This window comes from Engystomops pustulosus, chromosome 6 (assembly GCF_040894005.1).
Source record: "Engystomops pustulosus chromosome 6, aEngPut4.maternal, whole genome shotgun sequence".
NCBI classification, from domain to species: Eukaryota; Metazoa; Chordata; class Amphibia; order Anura; family Leptodactylidae; genus Engystomops; species Engystomops pustulosus.
Window position 1 is genome coordinate 126311440 of NC_092416.1, and position 19886 is coordinate 126331325.

The 19886-nt window shown below is 42.3% G+C and overlaps 1 protein-coding gene across 1 annotated transcript in view; it reads right to left on the reverse strand.

Moving 5' to 3' along the window:
* The window catches only part of COL9A3 (collagen type IX alpha 3 chain), a 46630-nt gene extending 28866 nt beyond the window's left edge, over positions 1–17764 (reverse strand). Inside the window, exons 1-3 of the mRNA XM_072110941.1 lie at positions 17510–17764; positions 15293–15361; positions 77–112 (exon numbers count right to left, since the gene is read on the reverse strand). Of these exons, the coding sequence (XP_071967042.1) occupies positions 77–112; positions 15293–15361; positions 17510–17572 (168 nt within the window). The 5' untranslated portion in view covers positions 17573–17764. The remainder of the gene's footprint in view (positions 1–76; positions 113–15292; positions 15362–17509) is intronic.
* Positions 17765–19886: the final 2122 nt, after the last annotated feature.

Below are 19886 nucleotides of genomic sequence, written 5' to 3' on the forward strand. Positions count from 1 at the left end.
GTTGATTTCATGTCATGTAGCTCTGCTTATTTTAACCCCACTATGTTCTCCATCAGAAATTTCTGTTTGCACTTACTGGGGGTCCAGGTAAACCAGGGGGTCCGACTTCACCCTGCAAGTTAAACATAAAAGAGAGATATTAGTTTTTTGCTTTTTTAATACAATAAAATAAGCATGTTATAAAGTAGTTTGTAGCTCTGTGCTTAGATGTAGCCATTGTGGAGAATGGACACCACTTATATTTACTTTTATATATCCATGGTCACAACTGAGCCCAGAAACCTTACAGTGGTCGATAAGGAATCTTTTCTCATATGAAGAGACCATTAGACTAACGAAACATTGTAATTGAAGGCCTGGTACAGATTTTGCATGAAATCCCAGTTGCTTTAAAGTGTAACAAAAAATTGCAGAAATCAAAAGTGCAAATGTAAACTTTGTAATATATCCTAAACAAATATGTTCCTGTGTTCATAGTTTCCCCCTCGCTTTCTTCCTTATTTAAACAGTTGGTGTAAATCAGCTTTCTGTCCTGTATCCACTGACAGCTGAGAGATAAAGGTATTTTACTATTATCCCCAGCATTATTAATTATACTCAAAGATTTAGTTTTACTCCCCACCTTCAAAAATCAAAAACTTTTTTATTTTTACACATAAAGAGCTCTGTTTCTGCGTAACAAATTGCATTTCATAGTGACGGTATTAAATATTCCATGCCGTTGTCACATTACCTAAATGTAAACCCCCCCTCCCCTTTCCCAAACGGGTGCATATCGGTGCCTGATTTTGTTTCCTTCCTTGTCCCTTTTCCCTTTTTTCCTTTGTTTTTTACCGTTGTGCATTGTTATGAAAATTAATAATAATTAAATATGAAAAAAAAATATTCCATGCCATGTACTGGGAAGCGGGAAAAAAATTCCAAATACAGTGAAAATGGCAAAAAAACGCATTTTTTGCCGTTTTCTTGTGGACTTTCTTTTTTCTTTTACGCTTTTACTGTGCGCCCTGAATGACATGTCTACTTTATTCTTTGGACCAGTGCGATCATGGGGATACCAAATTTATATAGCTTTTATAATGTTTTCATACATTTGCAAAAATTAAATTTTTTTTAAAATTTTGCCATCTTTTAGCGCTAATAACATTTTTTTATTTTGGTGTACGGAGCTGTGAGTTATATAATTTTTCAACTTTTGATGACGTTTTCAATGTTACCATTTTTAGGACTACAACCTTTTGATCACTTTTTATTTAATTTTTTTATATTTTTCAAAACGGCAAAAAAGTGCCATTTTCAACTTTGGGCGCTATTTTCCATTATCGGGTTAAACACAGTGAAAAACTGTTATTATAGTTTGACAGATTGGGCCTTTAAGGACACAGTGATATCTAGTGTGGTTATAATTTTTACTGCTTATTTAGGCTGCATGCACACTGCCGTGTGCCCGCCGCACCGTAGCACGGGCTACGGAGCGGTACTGTGCCGCACGTGTGCTGCACCATACCGCTCCCGTACCATGCCGTTAGCCCATAGAAGTGTATGGGGGATGTATATCGGCCGTATATACGTCGGTCGTGTATACGTCTTCCATACATGTGTGGGAATGCAGCCTTATATTTATAGGACTTCTAGGGAAATAGGGAATGATTAGAATTTTTGGGTTTTTTTTATTATAATTCTTTTTTACTATTTTTCAAACCCCCTAGGGCAGTGATGGCTAACCTATGGCACTGGTGCCAGAGGTGGCACTCCTCAGAGCCCTTTCTGTGGGCACTCAGGCCATCACCAGAGATGACTCCAGGTATATTCCTGCAGTCCCAGACAGCCCAGGACTTGCTGTGCACAGAGCTATTTTAAAGTGACAGCTCAACCTGGGACTATTTTCTGCTTTATTGGTGTCCTCAGGTGCTGGTATCAATGAAAACTGTGACAGAGAAGGGAGTATACATCACAAATTAAATTTCTGTGTTGGCACTAAATAAATAAGTATGTCTTTGTTGTAGTTTGGGCACTCGGTCTCTAAAAGGTTTGCCATCACTGCCCTAGGGTACTTTAACCCTAGGTAAAACGGGACAGCCTCAGGTCTTCGGAAGACCCGAGGCTATCATAGGAACCGATCGCCACCCCCTGATCCCCCAGATAACACATATAAAAATATACCACAGTCTCAGTGTCTGGATCTATAAGTAAGTGTCCCTGGTTTACCATGATGGATTTTTTTGGTATATTTCCTAAAATTCCACAGAATGACCTCTGTCTCATAACACGATTATAGGCGCAACTTTATTGTTAATTCCGTTGCATTTCCACCTAATTACCAGCACATTTCTCAGAATTATAAATGATGTCAATAAGAATTTTCAATAAGGTTTATGAGTTAAAGTTGAAGAAACCACGGTTTTATGAAGCCATTGCAGTAAAAGTCAGTTTTCCTTGCAGCATTATTCTGTGTATCTCACAATTCTGCTGTTAATGAGTTCTAATCTTGTTGGCTGTTCACTGTAAACACAAAGCCTGTTCTAGCGAGTTGTATTTTTTTAAGAGTCATCATTATAGGGATTTTGAGGGCTAATAGGAAAAAGAAGAGGGAAAAGAGGATAAATGAAAAAAATAAATCTATTCTGCCTGTTCATATGTGTAGCATCTGTTTTCTCTCACAGGGGATCCTGTAGCAAATAGAACCTATCATTGGCCATAGGAGCAAGAAGAGTGACATCCAGTGGCACTATTCTAATAAAAATATCTCGCCCTTGGAAGGTATTAAAAATAGGTAAAAGTTAGGGACCAAAACTAAAGCCAAAACAGAAAGCCACCTGGAACCACCTTTACTGTACTCATGGTTCTGTGTGCAGTACACAAAGAGACTTTCAGTGACCTAGTGCATGTTGCATAGTTTAAAAATAAACCATTTTAACAATAAAATGAACTACGGTTCAAGATCTTGAGGAGATAAGAAAAGGAAAACACTGGACCTGTAAATGAAACTAGAAAATGAGGGACATGTGAGTAGAACAATAAGTCTTGGAGGAATTGTGCCCTACAACCATGTGGAAGAGAAGGAGAATGTGATGGTAGAGAATGAGCGGAAAGATCCACATTGTAGTCTAACCACACCAACAGGCCTCCATGGTGCGCCAACTGAAGAGCAACTGCAGATTGGATGAACAAAAGCAACCAAAAATAGGGTAATGAGGTACTTATATGTTTGAGTCACCAGTTAGTATGCAGAAACTTTGCTTTTGAGTTCTGTAAAAGATAGCCAGGGGTGGACTGGCCATAGGACCCACCGGGAAAAATCCCGGTGGGCCAGTTGGCAAAATAACCAAACCATGAACTCACCTTTCCTACGCTCCCCTGAAACTCCTCTACTTTATCCACTCCATCCGGCGGTGACAGCTCAGTGTGTGTCGGCGTGACACAGATTATGACATTGGCAAGTGTCTGATGTTACAGTCTGTGAGCCGCCAGCTCTCACTGAGCTGTCACCACTGGACGGAGTGGATAAAGTAGCGGAGAACATCAGAAAGGTGAGTTCATGGTTTATTCATTTAATGTGCTGGGCAGGCTGGCAATATACAGTGAGGGGGCAAGGGGGGTGGCTGGCTGTATACAGTGAGGGGAGGCGCAAGCTGGCTATTTGCTGGGGCGGGGTTGGCTATAAACTGGGGGGGCTGTTTGGCTATATACAGGGGGTTGTCTGTATACTGGGGGGGGCTGGCTGGCAATATACAGGGGGACTGTGTGGCTGTATACAGGGGGGCTGGCAGGCCATATACTGCGGGGGAAGGGGACTTTCTGGCTTTATATGGGGGGGCTGTTTGGCTATATACAGGGAGCTGGCTCTATACTGGGGGAACTGGTTGGCTATATACAGGCTGAGCTGGCACTATACTGGGTGGGCTGTTTGGCTATGTACAGGTGGGCTGGCTGTATACTGGGGTGGCTTTCTGACTATATACAGGGGTCTGGCTGGCAATATACAGGGGGACTGATCGGCTGTATACTGTGGGGGGGACTGATTGGCTGTATACTGCAGGGGGAGACGGGGGAGGGGGCTTTCTGGCTATATACAGGGGGCTGTCTATATACTGGGGGAACTGGTTGGCTATTAACAGGGTGGGCTGGCTGTATACTGGGGGGCTGTTTGGCTATATACTGGGTGGGCTGGCTAGCAATATACAGAGGGACTGGTTGGCTATATACTGGCGGCTAGCTATATACTGGGGGGTTGGGGTGTGGTGTTATATTGCATAGTAGTTATATTCCTGTACATAGGGGGCAGTATTATAGTATTAATATTCTTGTGCATAGGGGGCAGTATTATAGTATTAATATTCTTGTGCATAGGGGGCAGTATTATAGTAGTTATATTCCTGTACAATGGGACAGCATTATAGTAGTTATATTCTTGTACATAGGGGGCAGTATTATAGTAGTTATATTCTTGTACATAGGGACAGCATTATAGTAGTTATATTCTTGTACATAGGGGGCAGTATTATAGAAGTTATATTCTTGTACATATGGGGCAGTATTATAGTAGTTATATTCCTGTACATGGGGCAGTATTATGGTAGTTATATTCTTGTACATAGGGGCAGTATTATAGTAGTTATATTCTTGTACATAGGGGGCAGTATTATAGTAGTTATATTCCTGTACATGGGGGCAGTATTATAGCAGTTATATTCTTGTACATATGCAGCAGTATTATAGTAGTTATATTCTTGTACATAGGGGGCAGTATTATAGCAGATATATTCTTGTACATAGGGGGCAGTATTATAGCAGATATATTCTTGTACATAGCAGGCAGTATTATAGCAGTTATTTTCTTGTACATATGCAGCAGTATTATAGTAGTTATATTCTTGTACATAGGGGGCAGTATTATAGTAGTTATATTCCTGTACATAGGGGGCAGTATTATAGCAGATATATTCTTGTACATAGGGGGCAGTATTATAGCAGATATATTCTTGTACATAGGGGGCAGTATTATAGCAGTTATATTCTTGTACATTGGGGGCAGTATTATAGTAGTTATATTCTTGTACATAGCAGGCAGTATTAAAGTACCGTATGTTCCAGCTTATAAGACGACTTTTGAAGACAGAAAAATCTTCTGTCTTCTCTTGGGTCGTCTTATACGCCGGTAATCCCGACCGCCCGCCGTGTATTCACGGCGGCGGTCGGGTCCCGGTGCATGAAGAGGGCTCACGGGCTGAGCCCTCTCCATAGCCGGTAAGTCTTTGCTGCATATTGCAGCAAAGGCTTACCAGTAACACCCTAGCACCGATCGTGGGTGTTTTCACAGCGTGGGCTGCCGGCAGCCTCAAAAAGATAGCGGCGCATGGGCGCCGCCATCTTACCTGGGATCGCCGCTCCCCGTGACGTCATCGGGGGCGGCGATCCGTCTCCATGGTAGCCTCGGGTCTTCCGAAGACCCGAGGCTATTTTGTTTTAACCCCTTCATTACAATGTGCTGATTGTGCACATTGTAATGAATGAGGAAAATCCCCATATACTGCCATATGGCAGTATATGGTAGGATCGATCAGACAACCTAGGGTTAAAGTACCCTAGGGAGTCTGAAAAATAGTATAAATAAAAATTAAAAAAAGTAAAAAAAAAAAAATAATAAAAAACCCAAAAATTTCAAATCACCCCCCTTTCCCTAGAACTGACATAAATATAAATAAACAGTAAAAATCATAAACACATTAGGTATCGATGCGTCTGAAAATGCCCGATCTATCAAAATATGATAACGGTTTTTCAATGCGTTTAACCCCGTAACGGAAAATAGTGCCCAAAGTCGAAAATGGCACTTTTTTGCCATTTTGAAAAATATAAAAAAATCTATAAAAAGTGATCGAAAGGTCGTACAGTCCTAAAAATGATATCATTGAAAATATTATCAAATTTCGCAAAAAATGACACCACCCAAAGCTCCGTACACCAAAGTATAAAAAAGTTATTAGCGCCAGAAGTTGGCAAAATCAAAAAAATAATTTTGTACAGGAGGTTTTCATTTTTGTAAATGTATGAAAACATTATAAAACCTTTATAAATTTGGTATCCACGTAATCGTACCGACCCAAAGAATAAAGTAGACATGTCATTTGGGGCGCTCAGTGAAAGACGTAATATCCAAGCCCACAAGAAAATGGCGCAAATGCGTTTTTTCACCATTTTCATTGCATTTGGAATATTTAATAAAATAAAAATTTAAGGTACAGTATGGTAACATTTACAGTAAAATGGACGATGGTAATGTTGTTGTTGTATGCCTTATGTTTATGAGCGACAGTTTTCCTGCTATATACCTGCATGTCATAAGAATTTAAATTAAAAAAAGGACCATGTTAAATTCAAATCAGTTTTTTTTTTTTTTTTTTACCAGTGTTTTGTAGGCGTTGGAAAAGGGGTAGTCTTATACGGCGAATATATCTTAAACTCTATATTTTAAACAGGAAAATAGGGGGGTCGTCTTATACACCAGGTCGTCTTATACGCCGGAATATACGGTAGTTATATTCTTGTACATAGGAGGCAGTATAATAGTAGTTATATTCTTGTTTAACGGAGAAGGTATTGCAGACTTTTTTTTGTATATATAAGGCAGCATTAAGTTCTTTTAAAAAAAGAAGTGTTATTCCTGTACAAGGGAGGTAGTATGAGTCTCTTTCTCAGCGCTGTACATGTTGATTTAGACTATCTATACACCGTTTGTGTGGAGTTTAGTAGCTCCACCAACATCACATGATGAGGCCTACTTGTTTTGACCCCACCCACAGAATGGGGCCACTTTTAAATTTTTTTCCAGGGCCACTTTAAATTCCCAGTCCGCCCCTGAAGACAGCAGTAGTAAAACTTCTGGAGCAGGTAAGCCTGGCATATGTTCCTCTCAGTACCACTCAGTAAAGTTTGTCTGCAGTCTCTGGGAGCAGTGGGCCACCTGACTCCTGGGCAGCAGGACTCAAAGTTCCGGTGACATTTCATGTCCTGCTGGCTTCTGGCAGATGGAGGGGGGACTGTGCAGTCATTCCTTAATGCACGTCCCTCCTTCATAACCATTCACATATCGGTGATTGAAGGGGTGTGCAGATGTAATTGGTATGCCCCTCCAACCATTGATATGGGTGTGGTGTGTGTGCATACATAATGAGCATGTGACCCCCTCCATCTGTTGGAAACCAGGAGAACATGGGTTGTCACAGGAAGTGTATGTGGTATGTACAATATAGAAGATCCTATTAGGGTCTTGTACCTACCCTGGTAGAGTTTGTTATTAGTGGCCAACTCCTATAATAAAATGTAATCAATATGCTTTATAGTGTCAATGGTGGAGGAAAGTACAACGTGTCACCCAAATATGAAGCCCTCATATGGCTATGTTAACAAAAAAATTATGGCTTCAATTGCGAGAATGGAAAAACTTGTCCTTGTGAAAGATTTAAGAACCTATTTTGTATTGAATATTTGCACAGGTTGTCTGGTGATATCTGCAACCCAGTTCTTCTTAGCGGCTGAGCATTGGTCTTTTCCAAGCCTCAGTATGTTTAGCGTTGCGCTCATTGTATGAGAGTCAATGGAGCAGTGTAGTTTGGGTCACTCTAAGGCAGGGGTGTCAAACTCATTTTCTTTGTGGGCCGTATCAGCCTCACGGTTGCTTAAGAAGGGCCAAATGTAATTTTAGTACTGTATAAATGCACCTACTAATTAACAATTAAGCAAGCTGTTAGTTACATTTATACAGTATTACCATTACAGTCAACCCTTTGAGGTCAACCACATAGCACATATTGCTATGCCCACTTTTAGCCAATAGTCACAGTGCCCCACAGTAGTCAATAGTGAATGGATGTGCCACAGAAAAAAGGGGATTTTAAGGAGTGGGCTACAGAAAAGGGGGAACTATGATAACCCCCTTTTCTACCCCCTTCACTTATAATAGCCCACTATCTGTAGCCCACAATTTATTTTTTCTCTAGTCAAAACACCATCCAGTAGTATATAGCCAGCCAACCCCCTGTAGTATATAGCCTGCCAGCCCCAGTAGTATATAGACATCCAGCCTCCAGTAATATATGGCCTGCCAGCCCCCTGTAGCATATAACCTGAAAGCCCCCTGTAGCATATAGCCTGCAGCCCCTGCCCCCAATATAAAGCCTTTAGGAAAAAAAACTAACAGTGTACTCACCCTTCAACCCCATCAGGTCCTCTTCAATACAGCGCTGCTTCGGCATCGGCTCTGTATCCCCATGCTGTTCGTCGCAGGCACCATGATGTCAGCTGCTCGCTGACATCATAGAGTGTGCCGATGCCGATGCACATAGTAGAAAGCCAGCCAGCGGCTGACGTCACAATCCCTGCGAAGGACGGCGCAGGGACAGGGAGCTGTCGCATCACTGTATAGAAGAGGACCTGCCGGGGGCGTCGGAAGGTGAGTACACTGTTTATTCTCTTGACTTGAGTATAAGCCGAGGAGAGGTTTTTCACCACAATTTTTTGTGCTGAAAAACTCGGCTTATACTCGAGTATAAACAGTACATAAAAAGTTAAAGTTAAAAAAAAAATACTGCAAAAATATATATTGGTTTTCACTTTATAATGAAGTAGAGGATATTAAATCACCACATGTACAAAGTCTTTGTAAAGCACTTGGGCATTAAAGCATAACTCTTTCTTTCACAAATTAATAATTCTTGGCATGTAGGACAACTATTACCTATGTGCAGCAGTTTCCTTACTATACCCCTCAGTTTAACCTGTCCCTACAATTGTTGTCTCCTCTGTCTGTGTTAATTATCTATGTGAGAGATAGTTTGCTTACACAAGATATTCTAGGGCAGTGTTGGTAAACCTTTTAGACACCGAGTGCCCAAACTACAACCAAAACCCACGTATTTTTCGCAAAGTGCCAATGCGACACTTTAAGCAGTAACTTATTACCCCCTGCTCTGTCACAAGTTTAAATTCTATAGGCACCTGAGGACACCAATACAGTAGAAAGAAGGAGAAGTTGTTTGGATTATTATTGTAGCTTCCTTCTAGGGTCCTGGGCTGCCTGGGACTGCAAGAGGCCCTGAGTCTTGTCTGGCAAACTCTACCCTAGGGTGATGGCAAGGATGCTCATAAGTAGGGCTCTGAGTACACTTCACAGGCACTGTTTGGATAAATGTGGGCCACTGACTTCGCCAGCAGTATAGTAAGTTCAACTGTGGGGTATGATACAGGATGTAACCTGTGATCATTAATAGGAGAGGGCCGGGGCCCCGAGGTACCACTCAGGCCCCCGGGTCAGCAGGACATCTGCCCCGCTGCCAGACACAGATCACAATGAGTACATGTGCAGTCACTGCTCTCCCCGGCAGGAGCTGCAGAGGCTGAAGGACCTGTGATGACATCATAGTCACATGGCCTGCCGGGGAAAGCAGGGACAACATAGACCCATAGCTCCCAACCATCCCAATTTTGCCAGGAAAGTCCCATTTTTCTTACCTCTGCCCCACATCACAGGCAGCTATGAGATTGTCACGGATTTTCTCCCCAGGTCCCGCTGTGTCCCAGCACTGTGTCCCCATAGTAAATACTTTGAAAGCCAGAACTCACAGTACAGAATGGCTTCTACAGACATCGGGCAGGGAATCCTTTTCAGAGAAGTGTCAGCTTAGCGGAGAGCAGGGACCACGTCATCAGCATCTGTCCATATATGGTCTCCAGGGCTTCCCCAGACACAAGCTCTTTATGTAATTAAATTTTACCCAGGCTGAGATTCGAACCTGGGACCCTCTGCACTATAGACAGGAGCCTTAACTAACTGAACTATAAGCCCAGTGATACAGAGCTGAGGATTTCTGGTAACTAAGAAGTGTTATCTGCCACTGTTACACTGTGACACAGACTAATGTACTGATATATAGAGAGGGATCTTCTCAGAGGTTATTATTGTAATTATTGAGACTATTATTATTATAAATTTTATTATTTTTATGGAGACGATTATTAATAATAGTAAAAATAATAATAATCATCTCAATAATAATAATCTCCATAATAATAATAACAATAATAGTCGCAATAATTACAATAATCTCTGAGAAGATCCCTCCCTATATACCAAGACATTAAATCTGTGTCAGTGTAACAGTAGCAGTCACAGGACTTAGCTACCAAAATTCTGAACCTTGATAATCACAGAGGTTATAGCTCAGTTGGTTGGGGCGCTATGACATTATTATACATGCACACTGCAGGTTCTAGGTTCAAATCCCATAGAGGATAATTTTTTTTTTTATTGAGAAGATTTTTATTATTATAATATGGCTAAAATTTGGGGCGTGGCCAGGGAGTGATTGGGCGTGTGGCTTAGGGGGATCGCTACGCGTGCCGCCATTTTGTCCCTCTTTCCCTTTCACAAATGTTGGGAGGTATGCAGACCTGCATCTGTGAGGTGAGGGGGGAGAGACATAACAGGGGCCAAGGGGGAGAACATGGGGGGGCTGTGTGTATACAGGAGGTGGAGGGGGTGGGGCAGTGTGTATACAGGAGGAGGGGGGACAGTGTGTATACAGGGGTGGGGGGTCAGTGTGTATACAGGGGGAGGGGGGCATTGTGTATACAGGGGTGGGGGGGCAGTGTGTATACAGGGGGAGGTGGGCAGTGTGTATACAGGGTAGGGGGGGCAGTGTGTATACAGGGGGAGGTGGCAGTGTGTATACAGGAGGAGGGGCAGTGTGTATTACACAGGGGGGAGGTGGGGCAGTGTGTATTATACAGGGGGAGGAAGTAAGCATACCTCCCAACATTTGTGAAAGGGAAAGAGGGACAAAATGGCGGCACGCGTATCCCCCTAAGCCACACCCCCAATCACTCCCTGGCCACGCCCCAAATTTTAGCCATATTATAATAATAAAAATCATCTCAATAAAAATAAAAAAAAATTATCCTCATTGGGTTATGAACCCAGAATCTGCAGTGTCCATGTACAATAATGACATTATTGTATACTCAACCAACTGAGCTATAACCTCTGTGATTATCAAGGTTCAGAATTTTGGTAGCTAAGCCCTGTGACTGCTACTGTTACACTGACACAGATTTAATGCCTTGGTATATAGGGAGGGATCTTCTCAGAGATTATTGTAATTATTACGACTATTATTATTATTGAGATGATTATTAATTATTTTTACTATTATTAATAATCATCTCCATAATAATAAAAATAATAAAATTTATAATAATAATAATAGTCTCAATAATTACAATAATAATCTCTGAGAAGATCCCTCTCTATAGATCAGGGCAGTAAGTCTGTGTCACAGTGTCACAGTGTAACAGTAGCAGATAACACTTCTTATCTGCTCTTATCCTCAGCTCTGTATCACTGGGCTTATAGCTCAGTTAGTTAAGGCTCTGTCTACAGTGCAGAGGGTCCCAGGTTCGAGTCTCAGCCTGGGCAAAACTTTATGTAATTTAATTAAATAAAGAGCTTGGAGACCATATATGGACAGATGCTGATCTGAGCCTGATGACGTGGTCCCTGCTCTCCTCTAAGCCGACACTTCTCTGAAAAGGATTCCCTGCCCGATGTCTGCTCTGGGGAACCCTAGGAGATGCAGTGACCATATATGGATAGAGATCTGAACCTGATGACGTGGTCCCTTCTCTCCGCTAAGCCGACACTTCTCTGAAAAGGATTCCCTGCCCGATGTCTGTAGAAGCCACTCTCTACTATCAGTTCTGGCTTTCAAAGTTATTACTATGCGGACACAGCAGCGGGACCTGGAGAGAAAATCCGTGACAATCTCATAGCTGCCCGTGACGCGGGCAGAGGTAAGAAAAACGGGACTTTCCCGGAAAAATCGGGATGGTTGGGAGCTATGGGTAAGTGTGTATTACACAGGGGGGGGGGGGCAGTGTGTATGCAGGGGGAGGGCGGGCAGTGTGTATGCAGGGGGAGGGCGGGCAGTGTGTATGCAGGGGGAGGGGGGGCAGTGTGTATACAGGGGGAGGGGGGCAGTGTGTATACAGGGCTAGGGGGGGAAGTGTGTATACAAAAGGGGCAGTTTGTATACAGGGTAGGGGGGCAGTGTGTATTATACAGGGGAAGGGGGGCAGTGTATATACAGGGGGAGGGGGGCAGCGTGTATACAGGGGGAGGGGGGGCAGTGTGTATACAGGGGGAGAGGGGGTAGTGTGTATACAGGGGGAGGGGGGCAGTGTGTATACAGGGGGGCAGTGTGTATACAGGGGGAGATGGGCAGTAGTGTGACCACTGAAGGGGGGCCCAGTAGAGCTCTGTTGCCCAGGGGCCCACTAAAACATGGAGCCGGCCCTGGAGAGAAGTAAGGTCATGTTTGTAGTGACTTTGTACTCAGTGGCCCATATTTATTAAAACCAGTGCAGTCTGTACTTTGTGCAGTTTGCCTGTGTAGTGTGCAGAGGGCGTCAGATTCAGGAATTGTGGCGCCCGTTCTTTAAGAATCTGGTGCCCCCTGCACTGCTCGACAGAGTGCACAAACTTTTTTGGCATGGCATGCAACACATTTCTGTTGAACTCTGCATGATAAATGTGGCGCATGGCCTGACTGAGCACCAATACGCCCATTTCAGTGGAGAATTTTGTGTCACATTAGGAATAGTGCAGCTGTGACAACGCATGTGTAACACATATGTGGCGCTTACACTTCTTAAATACATGTGCAAGCAGTTTGCACATAAAATAATGGGCAAAGTCAGACAGAAAACTGGCGCATAGGCTTAAATAAATGTGGGCCAGTGACTTCACCAGTAGAATAGTGAGTGCAGCTGTGGATTATAATATGGAGTATCAGTACACAATATATCATAAATTGAGGTAGATTTGCTCATGAAGTTACAGCAGAAGACAGGCACACGGGGCTTATTTACTAAGGGTCCGCGAGCGCTCTTTTTGGGATTTGCACCGCTGGAACAGGTATTTAACTGGGGATTGTGTCACACGCCATCGGACTGTGGCGCAGCTGCGCTGGCTTTCATGCGCCAGAAATCGGGGGACGGGCCGTCGGACGATCCAACTGATTTGGACTGAGCGTGGGATTTATCTTTCTGTAAACTTAGCCTTATGAGCTGAAGGGAAGGAGGGGGGGGGGGGTGTCTAAGGCTACATTCATATTGTGTTTCTGCCCTCCATTGTAAAGATATGTAAAGAGTCCTTACAACTGAGGACATCAGTATATCCTTCTTTATGCTCAAACAGCGTGATACATCTTACTGTTGAGCTCCTTCCCACTAAAAGATGAAGGAGGAATGAATGTTGACAGGAGCCAGTGATTGGCTGTTGGTAGTTTTCAGGGTGTCTCCATATATGGATAGTTACATCACCTACGAAACATCCACAGTGTATGTTCAGTGGAGGCTCAGGATAGTTGCCATACAGTGGCACCAATCCTCAATAGCCTCTAAGTTTGATGCAACAAATACTGAGTAGATGAATGCAAAAAGATGGCGATATAAGGCCCCTTTCACACTTGCATTTTTTTCACATTTTTTGCGCATGCTTTTTGATGCACAGAACTTGCATTGTACTCTGACCCATTGAAATCAGTTTTTTTTTTCAGACTTGCTTTATTTTTCACGCACGCACTTTTTTTTTAAAGCGCGTTTAAATCTCGACATGCTCTACTTTTGCAAGTCACGCGCATGAAAAACATCTAGTCTATGGAGATTCATCAAAAACGCATTGCACTCTGAGACACATGCCAGTGCAATGCAAGTGCAATGCATTTTTCACGCATCAATTGCCATAGAAAAGATAGAGCTCAGTCCTGAGTCCTTTTCATGCGTGTTATCTGTGCATAAAAACACATTGAAATAGCATTGAAAGTGTGTGAAAAACTGAGACACCGAACAAACTCTGACTGAAAACTGATCAGATTTGGCATATTCTGTAATGCAAGTGTGAAAGAGGCCTAAGTCTCTGGACACATTCAGTGTGTACAGCGGGAGCTATCCTGGCATAAGCACTCAACATGACCAAAAAACTAAATGTAAACACAGCCTAAGACATGTAGTCACAATACAAGCTTTTCAGTGTGTTTTGTGTATAAGTTGTTTAAAAAAGTTTCTTTTGTACTTAAATTCCAACATGCAACAATGAATAGATGCCTCAACCTAGAGACTCACTTGACCCCGGCCTACAGTAATGCAGATTCTGATACAGAAAAATATCAAAATCCACACAGTTCCAGTCACGTGTGGCTATGCTGTTCCTTAGAGCCTATGTGGCTTTGATGTTTCCTGCCTGCCCTGATACTTGAGCATCATCAGGGTGAGCGGTTTCTGCAGAGCATTTGGCTACCACTTTGGGCTATTGGGTAGGATGAGACTGCTCAATTGTTAATGTCATGTAAATATATTCTTGACTCCATTTGTGGTCTGCACATTACAGACAATGTCACATTTGAGAACGAGTCACAAAGGTAAAGAAGAAGCACTTAAATGATCGTGCTGTGGGGCCCAGTGTTACTGACAAGGGCATTAGGGTGTGTTCATGTCTTGTGAGAGATGTACACTTATCATATACCCTTGAAAAATTCCCAAGATTCCTAGCAGTGGGCTCTATTTGCCTGGCATAGGCCTATACATTGTCTTTAGGCCTTCTTCAGGCCATTATATTTAGTATTCTTTTCAATACAATAGAACATGCTCTTCATGCACGTTTATACAGTAAAATAAATGTATAGTAAAACACAGGTATACACAGCACTTTATGCTTATAAAGTGGAATACATTGCACCTTCCACCTGAGGTGTATGGCAAATAGAGAACAACATATCATAATGAGAACAGACTCTCACTGCAACCTACCGAAGATCTCAATAATTATATGTAAGCGAAGCTACGGCAATGATCCATCAGCTTATATATAGAAAGATTTCTGAATGTCTGGGATTGTATAAGATTGTCTCTAATGAACGAGGTCTGGAAGGTACCATAGACCAGAGGGCACTGAGTAGAAAGGTGGTAGCAGGACACTGGAGGCTCTGTGTACACCGGACCCTCCTAGCAGGAGGCAGGGAAGGGGAGGGGGGTTACACAGAGCATCCTTTATGCTCCACTGTATAAACACTCGTCTCTCCAGCACACAGGAATTCTATTAACCACTTATCTGCCACAGGGTTCAACACTACATTCAAAAGTCATTTCTTTACTAATACTGCTGCAGCAATGATAGGGTTAATCCTCCCATCACTTCTGTGCATAGTGATCCAGCTTTCCAATCAGCCCCATGACTTACATCTATTCCATCCTTGCCTGCTGCTCCAGGGGGTCCCTGTGGACCTGGGGGTCCTGGTAGTCCAACTCTCTGTAAAAGGAAACATAATCAATCAGTAGAATATATAGAAAGGTTAGGGTGAACAAGTCAATTGGGGTCAGGCATGTGGGGTGTGATCAGAAATATCAGAACTCGTCAAATAGAAATGTCACAATATCAGTGAAGAGCAATATGCTTCATAAGGCAAAGTGCAAGTGGGAAAACTCAATGAATGTAATTTCCTGTATATACCCAATGATAATATCCACATTCAGTCACCCCAGAGTGCCCTATGCCCTGGATTGGTGATTTGGCATACCTTAAATATATGTCCAACACACATCTTTACCTTAATGTACTAGACAGGACAGCTGTGCTTAGAGCTAGCATCAGGAATATAACTAGACAGTACAAATAGCTAGTACTGAGCATACACTCAGCACCATGAATATAGATCGCAGGTATATAGCCAGTTTCTATCAATACTGTGCATATATCTAGTACCAATTAGTCTGGGAGCAAAATGTTTAGTCAGAAATAAAGCACTAAGTACACAGACATGCATTATACTATACACAGCCCACATATATGACTGTGTGATTCAGGCCGCTGATCAATGGCTAAGCTTTCAGTATGCTGTGTGTGAAGACAGTTTTTACAGTCATAAGGCCTAATGATGTTTCTTTAGACAACTACATCCGCCTTATTAATAAAAGTTATAGCAGGACATTTGAAACCCTTTAAAGTCCGGGTGGAAGTCAAGTCCCAGACACCATTAGCCCAATTTGATGCAGCAATATTCTGGTCAGTATTTTGAATCAGCATTTGTAAGCCAAAACTAGGAATAGGTCCAAAATACATAAAAAAATACATAAGAGGAGCAAATCTTTCAATACTAATGACAGTCTAATAGACCACCTAATAGAATAATATACCCCATTAATAATAATGGCTTACATAGTCAACTAATACAACCGCCTAATATTATCCTGTAACACAGCTGACTGAAATTTAAAAAAAAAATGTAAATCGTCCTCTGAGCTTACAATCTATTGATTGGTATGTGCCATACAAATAAACCACATCTTGTGGATTCCAGGCAATGTCACAGGGGATTCAGAAATTCCAGAATGCACTAAAAAGTTTCTGTAGAGCACACAAATGGTGTAGTGTCTGCGCAGACAGGAAAGCACAAGGCACCATGTGTAGCACATGTTTACACAGCAGAGGAGCGACTATAGAAGAGCAGAGGGGAAGTCTATAAGGATACAAGAGGGGCTTTGTTATCGGATCAAGGATTATTCTTCCAGTTCTGACATTGCAAGAATTCACATGAGCTATGGATCAAAGGTAAAGGTGTAGCAAAGCTGAGTTTGTCATTTAACACCATTTGCTATGAGTAGTATTGCACAGGTCTGCAGGTCCTACACTATTATTTAAACTCACAATGTAAAAATGAGTCCAGCCCAATAAGAGTTAAGTGACATATTAAGTCTTCTATATCAAACTGCACAAGAAAATAAATGACATCTCTCAATTTTCTCAATATTTAGGGGTTGTTCAATTGAAAGTGTACACTTTATGTATACTTTATACACAGCAGAGCTGAATTAGGAACTCATGGAGCTTTGTTATATATTTATCAGGATGCAGCGCTCAGCTTGGCACATTTTGTGATTTTGTGACATTTTGTGTAAAGAAATAAAACAGTTCAAATAAAAATGTAAAGAATGATGTCATAAATTTATCTGGGAGTCTTGTCCAAGAACTCAATACTGCTACATCTGTGACTTAGGAAAGTGTGAAAAATGTAATATCTGTAGTTTCTGTTCTAAGCCCCAGACAACATACAGTGATGCCTGGGCACATTGTGCTAAGCGACAAACTCTGCTGTACCAGATCTGCACAGATGTTTCTACAATGACACATTATCATGGAGCTTTTCAAATAGCCTACAAGCGAGTAACAAAACTACATCATTCAGCACGCTCTGCTGGCTGCGAGGAGTATTAGTTTTTGAAAGCTGGGGAGTACAAGATTATAGATATGAGTTCTAGACAAAGATGAAGATGCTGTTAGATCCTGGAATAAGCTGATAGTGCTTAAGAAAGTGTTCACACTATACATCCCAATTTCCCAATGTCAGCAAGCCCAGATGTAGCAGACTTGTAGGGCTCCAGAGAGCAGAGTTTGGCTTACCTGCCCTTGCGATGCCACTAAATGGATTATTAAAAGGAACCCAATTGCTGGGAACCTGGCCATGGTCACCTGGAAACCTTTGCCCCACCGCAGGCTCTACAACGTCCCAACGTTTCCCCCTTCGCGTTGGTTTGAGCCCCTGAGTGAGGGGTGTCTGACTCCAGATAAAGTTCCTTCTGCTGGTCCCAGAGATGTGCTGAGCCAGGGGGCTTCAGAGTGCTGGAGGTGGAGAGATTGTGGGCAAAGGGAGGAGGAAAACCTGAAACCCACCTATTAATGATGGAATTGTTGATGGGCAGATGAATTCCCTGGAATGCCTGGAATAACTGGAGAAAGGGAGAAGGGAGGGAACCCTGAAGGATGCACCTCCTCACACATCTCCGACCCTTGGCTGAGCACTTCAGGATCCAGGTGACTTCCATGACCATATCATCCATAAGCTCCACCTAAAAGCCTAAAATAGAAACAAATCTGTATGCTGGAATATGCAAATTACATTCCCTGGAAAAAATGTCTAACATATGTGAAAAACCCACAAACTCATACTTGGAAGGCATTAAAGAGGCGGCAGTTATAACCTTGCCTGGTGCCTGCCGAGAGCTGATACATGAATGCTGCATTGTCATGCCCATTATGATTTGTGTCCATTCCTTAACATTTACTGAATCTCTGCTTGCTGTCCTATTAGTTTGTCACAATGTATCATCACCAGTAACATTAATACAGGGTCACTGAGGATTGTCTAGGCTGGATACAAAAGTAATAAACCTTGTAATCTTCTTGTAATACCTATACATGTCTGATGACGCATCTCCTTGTATATGAGACATACCGTCCAACCGCCCCCAATTCAGTCCAGATTCTAGGAGCTGTCCTGCAGTTTCAGGCAATATGTCTCCTGGATAGAAAACAGCTAAATACAACGGTGGGAATAGAGCTCCACTACTTAGCTTGTGCCGTAGTGTTGTCCCACTGCCTGCTGTTCGATGGCGCTGACAGCAGTGAACAACAAGGGGTCAATGGGGACATTATAAACTATTAGTGCCACAAGGGGGAATTAGAGAGTGTTAGTGATACACGTGGAGCTGAATGTAGTGTAGAAGCCACAAGGAGAGCAATAAAGTGAAGGGGCAGAAAAGAGGGAATGCTACAGTGTGTGGGACATGAGGGGGGTGCATTACAATACAATCTGGGGACCACAAGGGAGAGCATTATACAGTTTATTAGTCCACAAAATGTATTATACTATGTGAGAGCCACAAAGGAGCTGTATACTGTATTGATCATCAAAGGGTGGTTTATACATTATACTTTGTGGCTGCAGTAAGGAGACAAAGCTTAATTGGGTATTTCCGTCTGGGCATTCACGTTTGATTCACCTGCCATATACAGTGGTGTAACTTGAAGTTGATGGGCCCCTGTCACCAGGCCCCGATACGAAGGTATGGTTTATAGAACTTGAGGGGGTGCAGAGTATGTGTTATGCCCCTGGCCATAAATATATATACATTTCTTCAATTGCATGTTGTTTAAAAAAAATTCCCCAAAAACAAGATAGTAGTCCTTGGATACGACCAACACACAGTGGTCACATATGTGATATTGAGGCGGCTGACAACTTGGATATAGGGTTCATTACCACAGTACAGCTGTGGGATGAGCAGTAACATTTGGCCATTTCATATGAAAAAAACTATTTGTTTCTTTGCACTCCTGCAGTGGTAATCATATCCAAGGACAGATGTCCATTGTTTTATAGGGCTTATATGACCATACCTCCCAACATTTGGGCTAGAAAAAGAGGGCTGAAATTGGCAGTGTGCAACAAAATCTTTTGTGACCTAATCCATACTGTCAGAATCACAGACTTAGGTTCAGTAAAGGAGTGTTCCATGGACCATCCTCTGACATCTCTTAGTCCACCAAACCTAAGATTTTTTAGCTGCTTTTTCCTGGTGCCTTGGAAAACAGAAATGAACAAACAGTATCTCTACAAGGTATCCCCAAAGAGTAACCAATTTCTATATGGAAACAGCCACTTAAAAAGGATTCCAAAATCCCGTCAGCCCCCTGCTTACGATGACATGAGAAAGGATTGGTGTATTTTAATTTTCTTTTATGACATCTTTATGCCTCAAAATCTTTAGATGATGATAAATGATGATATCTTGTGGCCATGCTATGAGCTTAGTCTTACTTCCATCTGTTCCTTCTACCTGCACAAATACATACTAACAGTTAGTGATGCTAACAGTAGTAAAAATTTGGAAATAATTTAATTGCTCCCTGTTGCTGGGAGCCATTTATTTGCCTTTGATATATTAAAAAAAACCTGAATGGAGTTACTAGGGAAAAGCACATGGCTGACATATGAATT